This window comes from Mastomys coucha, unplaced genomic scaffold (assembly GCF_008632895.1).
Source record: "Mastomys coucha isolate ucsf_1 unplaced genomic scaffold, UCSF_Mcou_1 pScaffold6, whole genome shotgun sequence".
Lineage (NCBI taxonomy): Eukaryota > Metazoa > Chordata > Mammalia > Rodentia > Muridae > Mastomys > Mastomys coucha.
In genome coordinates this window covers 13,833,376-13,843,748 of record NW_022196912.1, presented here as the reverse complement: position 1 = coordinate 13,843,748, position 10,373 = coordinate 13,833,376, and the positions used below count along the sequence as shown (strand labels likewise).

Genomic DNA, 10,373 nt, shown 5'->3' with positions numbered 1-10,373 from the left:
TGGCCTCGAACTCAGAAATCTGCCTGCCTCTGCCTCCCAAGTGCTGGGATTAAAGGCCTGCGCCACCATCGCCCGGCTCATTTCTTTCTAAAAGGTAATTTAAACATTGTTTATGTGGGAAAGGATGTGTATACCTGGCACATATGTTGTGGAACATGTCAGGGTGAGGGGTGGGCTCAAAGGATAACTCTGTGAAGCCGATTCTCTCCATTTTATGTGGGTTCCAGGGATTCAAATCAGGTCATCAGCCACACGCCCGGGCCTTTGCCTCCCCTTACCATCATCACCCCCTCCTCCTCCCCTCATCACCTTAAATTACCATCCTGTACTTTGGCTCTATATTCCTCAAGCTGCCTCCACCTCCATGCTGAATGACCAGGTCCAATGATTATAATTTATAGTTAATTCCCACATACCTTCATGAAACTTAAATCCACAGGCTGAACATTTGAGAATTTTTCTTCAAGTGTCTCCTGGAAAACAAAAAATTTCAGTGTCACATTATCACAAATGGATATGTACATGTATGTATGTATGTATGTATGTATGTATGTATGTATCATAGTCCTGGGGAACTTTACAGGCCTTATGCATGCTAGGCAAACACTCTCCCCCAAGTCATTCCCTTACCCCCAGTGTGTGTACCTGACAATAAGAACACTTTGGAGAAACACCTTTAGTATGCTTGATAACCTTTTTGAAGTATTTTTTTAAAACATGTTTTTACATAATTTCATAGTATAGTATAAAGGTTCAAGAAATATAAAACCAGAGTGCTTTCTTAATTTTGTAATGACTTACTCTTGGTGCTAGTACTCCTGGGAGGGAAGGGGACAGGAATGATCCAAATATGAAGCTGAAAAATGCCCCACTTGAAATCCTGTCACAGTGCCTGGCTGTTGGAGCCTGGCATATCAATAAGGGCGCTCTGGGCAGTCTTGAAAACACACTGACTTACACTCTGGAAAGTACTACAGTAATAAGGAGGAGGAGGTAAAGCATCTCAGAATAGCAGGGAGGGGAGGAGATGACATTGCAGAGCTCAGAGGAACAACCTACTCTCTATTCTGTACATTAAACATGCTACATAAATAGCCCTTGTGTGGCTTTTTTCCCTTTCTATTTGTGTGTGTGTGCACACGTGTGCGTGTGCACATGTGCATGTGTGTGCATGTTTCTGCACCTGTGTGAGTGACTGCGTATGTGTGTTTGTGTACACAGAGGCAAAGGTTGATGTTCAGAGCATCCTCTATCTATTTGCTCTGTTTGTTGACTGAGAGCTCATCAGTGAGACTAATCTCACTAGCCAGCTCGCTCTAGGACTACTCTCTGAGGGTTGAACTGTAGGCAGGCCACCACAGCTAGCCACCTTCATATGGATGTGGGGGACTCCACACTCTGTTCCTCACATACAAGTGAAGCAACAGCCTTAACTGCTGAGCCATCTCCCTGCTGTTTAAAAAAAATCCCAATTTTTAGATTTTACTAAGGAAGGCTCAAGAGCCAGATGCTGGTGTGAACGCCTGCTAAGTCAGAGAGGCAGAGAAGGCATCCAGGTGACCTTCCTCCTCAGCCAATATCCCAGAAGCCATGCCCCTCTCTCATGCTGTTTCAAAAAACCTTCCAACTCAATGCCCCTCCTTTCTACTTCCAGTGTATCTCTCTATCCGTCCTCCTGACTTCCTCTCACTCTCCATGTTTTTTTCTTACTAATCCAATGTTCACTCCCTGTCAACTGATTGCTTGCTTTGTGTTCTTGACCTATGGCTGACTTTACTTAATGCTGTTTACAATATTCAAGCAGAACGCTCTTGGATTAAAGGTGTGTGCCAAGGCTGAGACACATAACTAAAACCTGGTTTAGTAAACAATAGAATCTCGGGGTTCACAGTGTGATCAAATATCCTGCAGCATCTCCCAGGCCTCTTATTTAATCTTTATCTTTGTAAGCCAACCTTTACTCTCATATTTGTGAAAATTTTACAAACTGTATACAGGAACAGTGAAAATCTTAGGTAAATCAAGATGTTCCATGAAATCATGGATTTAAATCGCATGCCACACATCACCACCTGGCTTCTTGGATCCCCAGTCCTTAAGCTTCCCTGGGAGCAGCATGGAGCTGTGTGGACCATGCCTCTCCTGACGACCTTTCCTGACCGTGCTTCCCTTCCCTCCACTGAGCAAATGGGCAGACAGAATGGAAAAGGGTTTTGGTGGTGGTGTTCTGAGTCAGAATCTCATGGTTCCCCTGGAATTCATTATGTAGACCAGGCTGATCTTCAGTTGTGGCATCCTCCTGCCTCTTGATTCCCTAGTGCTGGGATTATAGGCTTGGACCACAACACTAGGATCAACATGGAGTTTTAGCTAGACAAGGCCAGCCTGGGAGCACACACATCCATGGATCAGGAGTTACAAGGGTATAGTGGATTTTGTAGATTGAGCTTCTAGAGGAAATTATGAAAAACAGGGTAAGAGTATTTCTTTTTTATTTGCCTGAGTAGCTATCATCTCTGAGGCTTACTGCCTCCATCTGCTAACCTAGGCCTAGTCCTGGAACTTTCTAGTCTCCATACAATCTTATCTAGGCCTAGAATGTTTTCAGCCTCTGAGACTTACTGCTGAAAAAGCTCACCCTTCTTGTTGTTTCTGAGCGCTGGCTGGCTGGTTCAGAACTCAGCTGTTCTGGCTCTAAACTCCTCTCCAAGCTGACTGGTTTAATCTGGCTTCTCTCTCAGCCTCTGACTTTTTGCTCTGTTTGGCCTTAAAATAATTCTGGCAATGTGTTCTAATCTTCTGGCTCCTCCTCATTCTCTGGCTCATTCTGTCTTCATCTATGAGTAGCTTGATCTCTCTCTGCAAACTGTCTCTCTGTAACTGTCCTGGTAAAACAGTCTCCCCTCTCTCTTTGCATTGTCCCTTAAGTAGCTTCCCTTTCCTCTCTTCTTGTGAGAGTTAGGAATATCTTGTCAAATCTTTTTCTGATTCATCACTTTGCCACTCAATTAGACATCACTTTCAAACATAGGTGTTTTCTTCTATAAACTTTACTTTCATTGTTTGGGATTAAAGGTGTATACTAAGGGTGTGTATATATTCCAGCTAGAGGGATTAAAGATGCATGTTAAGGGCTGAGCCAAACCACAACTGGAAAAAAGGGTTTTGGGTGTTTTGTTGTTGTTGCTTTTTAGTAAATAACACAGCCTCAGGGTTCACAGTGTGATCAAATATCCTGCAACAAAAAGGTGTGGGCTTTTTGTTTGTTTTGTGGAGGGTAGCTCAGAGTCTCTGGTTCAGGCTGGACTTGAACTCATGATCCTGCTGCTACTGTCTCCTACGCGTTATAATTATATAGGTAAACTGAGTCTGACTTGAAAATGTTTTTATTTATTTCTGTTTTAGCTTTGTTCTATAAGCTGGAGAATAATAAAGACAAACCATATCTTCAAAATAAAGAAAATCAGGGTTTGAAGTAGTATTTATGAGGAAATAATTATTTGAGGGAATGTTAACTTCAGTGTTTGACCAAAAAACATCAACATGCCAAGCTGGATATTAAGCATGATGTAATTTAAATGTACTTGAATTATGTAAGAGATAAGATACATAAGCTGTTGTTTTCCTCCTGTCCTCTTATTATTATTATTATTATTTTAACGTTATGTGGGGGGAGGAGTAGGTACACATGTGTGCCCATGTGTAAAGCCACATCTCTGTGCAAGGAGGCCAGAGGAGGCCACTGGGAGCCTGTCATATTCCTTCTTACTGCCTTGAGGGTTCACCACTGAACCTGGAACTGTTTTTAAGCTGGGCTGACAGCAGCAATCTCCAATGCTCTCTGTTCCCACCACTGGGGCTATGAGTACGCACAGCCACTCTCACCTATCTGCAGGAGTACTGGATCCTCACGCTTGTGTAACAACCACTCTTACCCTGTGAGCATCTCCATTCCTGTTTTTTGTTTGTTTGTTTTGGTGACAGTTTCACTATATAGCTCTGGCTGTTGCGTTCCAAAATTTGCTGTATAGCCAAGGCTAGCATCAAACTGTTAATCAACCTTCTGTGGTTAATCAACCTTCTTCTAATGCTACTGTGTCGGGATTCTTATAAATAATTTTGAGCCGGCACCTTAAAACTGCCCAGGCTGGCCTGGAGCTCTTGAGCTCAAGTGATCCAGTACCTTGAATAGCTGGGAATTCTGTAGTGTCCTACTGTGTGTGGCTTATACATTTTAAACTCACTTATTTCAATTTTGCATCAGTGTTTCATATGGAAAGCAGCAGTACAAAGCACGCACATAAAACAACCACCTCCTTACAGAAAGAAACAGCATAAATAATAAACCATCCGACACAGAGCCGTTTACCATGTCCTCTGGTTCAGGTATGCTGATGCCACGGAAAAACTGGTTACTTTTAAAGATAGACTGATGCCTTGGGATCAGCTTTCCTGTAAAATACAAAGCACATAGCTCAGGATAACGGGTTAGGAAATCATAAAGTGTATAATAAAAATCCTCTAAGATGCAGGTATTAAGGAAACATTGTGCCTGAATGCTTTTTTCCAGACGGGGCAATGTGAGCCTGGGCAGAGGTCCCTATGCTCAGGTGAGGACCATTCTCTATACAACTCTCTTGATAGATCAAAAACCAGTTGGAGACAAGGACCTTCAGCATCTGGCACACAGATTCAAAGCATTACACCAATTTCCAATACCAATCAGATGACGTCATCTAAGCCTAAGTGACAGAGGACTGCTGGGCTCTTCATCTGCTTTCCTAATGATCTCTCAACAGAATCGCTAGCTTCCTTCCTACCCTCATTTCCTCCCTCCCTCTCTTCTTTAGTTCTTTTTATTTTTCCTTTGAGGCAGGGTCTTGTCTATTCCAGGCTGGCCTTAAAGCCAAGCATGACCTTGAACTCTTTAACTAATTAACTTTACATCCTGACCTCAGCTTCCCTCCCTCCTCTCCTCTCAGACCTTCCCCACACCCATCTACTTCTTCTTTTCTCTTCAGAAAAGGGCAGGCCTCTGATGGATAGCAACCATCCTTGGCATGTCATGTTGAAGTAAGATTAGGTGCATCTTCCCTTACTGAAGCTAGATGAGGCAGCCCAACAGGGGGAAAGGAACCGAAAGGCAGGCAACAGAGGCAGAGACAGCTTTTGCCCCTGCTGTTAGGAGTCCCACAATGAAGACCAAGCTATACAACTGTTACATATGTGCAGAAGGCCTAGGTCAGATCAGTCTCTGTGGGCTCCTATGGGCCTAGGATAGTTGATTCTATAGGTTTTCCTATGGTGTCCTTGACTCTGACCTTAAACTCTTTAATATTCTTGTCTCTGCTTCCCACATCTTGGGGTCACAAGCACGGGCCACATGCCTTACACAGTGCCAGGATCACCTAGGCATTTATGCATGCTCAGCACTGTACCACTCGAGCCCAGCCTGAGAATTGCAATGGAGTTTCCATCTCCATTGCATCAGTGAGGAGAGTAAGGCTGAGGAAGGTTCATCAGCCAGTTATATGAACAGGATTCAACTCAGGTCTGTCTAAGGAGTTAGGAAACAGAGCAAGCAGACCCACACACAGACGATGTGGCCTGTAATGATGCTCTTGCCCTACCCATTCCTGTTGCCTGGGAGAATGAGCTAGAAAGGAAGCAGAGAACTGACCAGCAGGCAGAAAGCCAGAACAGCTTCAGGAAAGGTTCTGTGTATTCGTCCAGTGGAGAGAGAGGCCAACGGCTTTACTTGCAGGCTCCTAGAGTGGGTCTGTGGTCTACATGGGTTAGATCTTCTTCCAGACATGAAAGATTTAACTCCTGACTGTCAAGGATAACACAGTGACCAAAGCTCATAAAGCAAGCGTCCAAGTGGGCTGCTCAGTGGAGGAGGGCTTGCTTAGAACACATGAGAGGCCTTGGGTTCCATCTCCAGAATCACACAGACACAAACACACAGACAGACAGACAGACAGACAGACAGACACACACACACACACACACACACACACACACAGAGGGGGGGAAGAAATCTATTGTTGTTGTTGTTGTTGTTGTTGTTGTTTGTTTGTTTGTTTTACTGTTTTTTTGAGCTAGGGTCTTTCTACATGGCCTTGTCTGGCCTGAAACCCACTATGGGGACCAGGCTGACCTCTACTTCACGGAGATCCTCCTGCTTTTGTCTCCCCAGTGCTGAGATTAAACACATGTGTCACCATACCTGGCCAAAATAAAGCAAATCTTTAAATAAAATATAACTTCCTTAATAGTTTTTTAAAATTATTTTAATATTTTTGTACTTATAGAGAATACAATGCAAGAGAAGGGAAGCAGTTAAACGATCCTGTACAGCTGCAACATCTATGAACCAGGACAACTCCCAACATGGCAAGAGATGCATAGGTGGCAAGCAACGGCTATCTGACTGGACTGAAGGCCCATTTGACAGGCGGGAAAGTCTCTAAGTCAGTGGAAGGGTACTAGAGACCTAATCAGCTTTCCTGGCCTAATGAGGTCATGGACCCTGCAAAGAATGTATTGCAACCACTTTTCTAGACCAGCAATAATTCCTACCACACTCTAAATCTTGCACTTACACCCACAGGTAAGCACAGCTACCATCCTTCCTCAAAGAAGCCCTTCTTACAGCAAATGGAGACCATCACAGACAACCACAACTGAATGCGATACAGAGCTCCGTCAATCATGGGGAGCCCACCACAATGGGTACACATGCACACACATATCTACACCACAGCTTCTACATCTGTGGTTCAGGTTACAACAAGGAGAGGAAGTAGAAAGAGTGTAAGAGCCAGAATTCCAGGAAGTCTGCTGCAAACAGTCTCTCCTAGAAATGGCTGCATAAACAAGATTGAAGCAAACAACAGCAGCATCACCAGACATGCTACCGTGGAAGAAGGAAGTTCCTGGGGTCTCTTACTCCTCACAAGGAACAACAACAGGCCACTGATGGCTGCTGGGAGGAGAGTCAGCCTCATCAGGGGTAAGCCCCTCACTGCTTGTCCAGTGCAGAATGATCAGTCCTGAAACCATATACCCACAAATAATGAAGGTGTGTGTGTGTGTGTGTGTTTGTACATACACATGGTCTTAGTTAGGGTTTCTGTTGTTGTGATAAAGCACCATGACCGGGGAAAAAAAGCAAGTTGGGGAGGAAAGGGTTTATTTGGTTCACACTTCCATATTGCTATTCATCATCAAAGGCAGTCAGGGCAGGAACTCAAGCAGGGCAGGAACCTGGAGGCAGGAGCTGAAGCAGAGGCCACAGAGGGTGTTGCTTACTGGCCTACTTCACATGGCTTTCTCAGCCTGCTTTCTCAAAGAACACAGAGATGGTACTACCTACCATGGGCTGGGCCCTTCCCCACTTTATCCCTAATTTAGAAAATGCCATACAGCTAAATCTCATGGAGGCACTTCCTCAACTGAGGCTCCTTCCTTTCTGATGACTCTAGTTTGTGTCAAATTGACACAGAACCAGCCAACACACACATATACATATGTGTATGTATATAACAATATAATCAAAGAAAAATAAGCTATCAACTTGAGAGTGGGGGAGGGCATGTGAGGAGTTGGAGGAAGATAAATGGGAGAGGCTGAAGGGAGGAAAGGGAGGGAAAATGTGATATAATTCTATTTCAATTGAAAACATTAAGGGAATGATAAAAGATTACTTTAGGACAAAGGAGGTATTCTAGTTCACTTATATGTATGCTGGGGGTGGATGGTTATACACATATGTAGGCCCAGAGGTGTTGAATCCCCTGGCACTGGAGTTACAGGCAGTTATGAGCTACCTGAATCAGGTGCTGGGAGTCAAACTGCTTCTCTGCAAGAGCAATCTATGCTCTTAACCCCTGAGCCATCTCTCAAGACTACAAAGACTTACTTCTTAAAATGGAGAATTCATAATGTTTAAAATATTACACATATGAATTATGTTAATATTACTTTAAATGTTGGCTGCCATTTAGATCAGACTGACTGGATTTTCTTGGCAAGGCCTTTGCAGACTCATTGCTGGCTCTGTGTTCAGACAGGATTGGGCTTCTACATGGACAGCCCAGAGAACTTCCTGGCAGAAAGTTGGAGAAGCAATGAACCTCTTGCTTTCATGCCAGTATCTATCATACAGGTGATACAACGAACACGAAAGCCACAAAACGCAACTCATACCCAATGTCCTGATTATCAGATAAAGCTGGTCCACATCTGATTTTCCTGGCCAGAGTGGCTGACCCGTCAGGAGCTCTGCAAAAACGCAGCCGACGGCCCACATGTCCACAGAGGAACCGTACTTCGTGTCTCCCACGAGAAGTTCAGGAGCTCGGTACCACCTGGTGGCAACATAGTCTGTGTAGGCATCTCCTGGAACTGTGAAGGAGAGCATCAGGCAGCTGAGTGAGTCGTCATCTCATGGCCCTAGCACCTCTGACCTTGGTGTGAGAATGAGATTCTCACTCTTACCTGGAATTTTCCAGTCTACCTACGCTGTCCGACCAGCACAACCTCAGGGCTCTGCTTGACTCCGTCTCCACAGCACCATGATTATAAATAAGCGTACTACATAATATCTAGATTTTTATTTTTTAAATGTGGGTTCTGGGTACTGAACTCAGGTCCCTGTGGTTGTAGAGCAAACACTTGACCATTTGAGCCACATCCCCAGTCCCAGGGCTGGTATTCTTACAAGGTGCCTTCACAGGGACACAGAGATAGACAACAAGTTAGAGCAGATGTCGAGGGATGTGGCTGCCAGGTGGAGAGCAGGACAGCCTGGTGTGCAAGAAGGAAGGAGCCTCTAGGACAGAGAAATCGTATTCTGCTGCTTTAAGCCCCATGGCTTGTGGCCGTCCACTCTGGCAGCCATAGAGATCACTGCTGTCCTGGATGGCTGTACCCAGTGGTTCTATGTTCATCTTTCAGGACTATTGTGACAGCTTGGTTTCACTGCTTGGACCATGAGTCATGCCTGTTTGACGGACAGACTATGGAGAGCAGGGGGAAATCTCCCTGGTTAGACATGTCCTACTGCCCTGAGGGTTGTAGTGCCCAACCTGAGGGTCAGGTGGGTGAACCCCAAGCCCACCATACTGCATGAGCTGGAAGTCCTGGAATCCCAGTTTTTCTCCTCTGAGGCTGGAGGAGTTGGCCATAAGGTCAATTCCACTAGGCCTTTCAGTGGCAGGGGTCACGAGGGAGAAAAACTGGTAAAAATAATGGCTTGCAGGAACTGCAGAATGGGTCCTGCTTGGTTTTTTGTTGTTGTTGTTGTTGTTGTTTTTGTTTTTCTTTTTTCTTTTCTTTTTTCCATTTTCTTTTTAATAGGTCTGGGCCAGTGAGATGGCTCAGTGGGTAAAAGTGCTTGTCGCCAACCTTGACCACCTGAATTCTATCCTTGGGAACTGCGTGGTAGTAGGGGAGAACCTACTCTGCCAGGCTGTTCTCTAAGTGCCACACGTGCTCTTCTGCCAGGCTGTTCTCTAAGTGCCACACGTGCTCTGTAAGGTGCACACACTCTACATAAATGTTTTTCTTTTCTCCTTTTTCAGACAGGGTTTCTTTATATAGCCTGTCTGTCTAGGAACTCTCTAAATAGACCAGTGTGACTTTTAACTCATAGAGATCTGCCCGTCCCCCAAGTGCTGGCATTAAAGGTATGTGCCACTATGCCAGGCAGTTATGTGTTTTGTTTTGTGTGTTTGAGACAGGGTCTTACTATGTAGTCCTGGCTGGCTTCGAACTCATAGCAATCTGCCTGCCTTGCCTCCTGAGCCACTAGAGCTTGAGACAAGATGTAATTATGTAGCTAATGCTGGCCTTGAAGTCTGGATCACGCTGGTTCATCTGCACACAGATGGACATACAGGTGTGCATTATTCTACACCTGGGTGACAGTTCTCCTCAGAAAGGGACACAGAGATAGCAATCTGACCACCACAAAAGACAGACAGCTCAGAATCCAAGAGTTGTAGCTCATCAATCAATAGTCCTTGGGGCTGAAGAGATGGCTCAATGGTTAAGAGCACTAACTGCTCTTCCAGAGGTCCTGAGTTCAAATCCCAGAAACCACATGGTGACTTACAACCACTTGTAATGAGATCTGATGACTTCTTCTGGTATGTCTAAAGACAGCTTCAGTGTACTTATATATAGTAAATAAATAAATATTTTTTAAAAAGTCCTCCCAGCTAGAACAGAAAACAACCTTGAATATCAATAGCTCTTTCACAAAATTATATAAGCTTTTTTTTTTTTGAGACAAGGTCTTGTGTAGCCCAGGCTGGTTCAAGCTCCCTCTATAGTCAAGGATGACTGATGATCTTAAACTTCCGATC

The 10,373-nt window shown here is 44.5% G+C and overlaps 1 protein-coding gene across 6 annotated transcripts in view; it reads right to left on the bottom strand.

Moving 5' to 3' along the window:
- Cdkl4 (cyclin dependent kinase like 4) overlaps positions 1 to 10,373 on the bottom strand; it is a 70,063-nt gene that overhangs the window by 34,664 nt on the left and 25,026 nt on the right. For all 6 annotated transcript variants that reach the window (XM_031356109.1, XM_031356111.1, XM_031356112.1 and 3 more), the window contains 3 exons: positions 8,212 to 8,409; positions 4,370 to 4,452; positions 417 to 473 (listed from right to left, as the gene is read on the bottom strand). In XM_031356109.1, the coding sequence (XP_031211969.1) occupies positions 417 to 473; positions 4,370 to 4,452; positions 8,212 to 8,409 (338 nt within the window). The remainder of the gene's footprint in view (positions 1 to 416; positions 474 to 4,369; positions 4,453 to 8,211; positions 8,410 to 10,373) is intronic.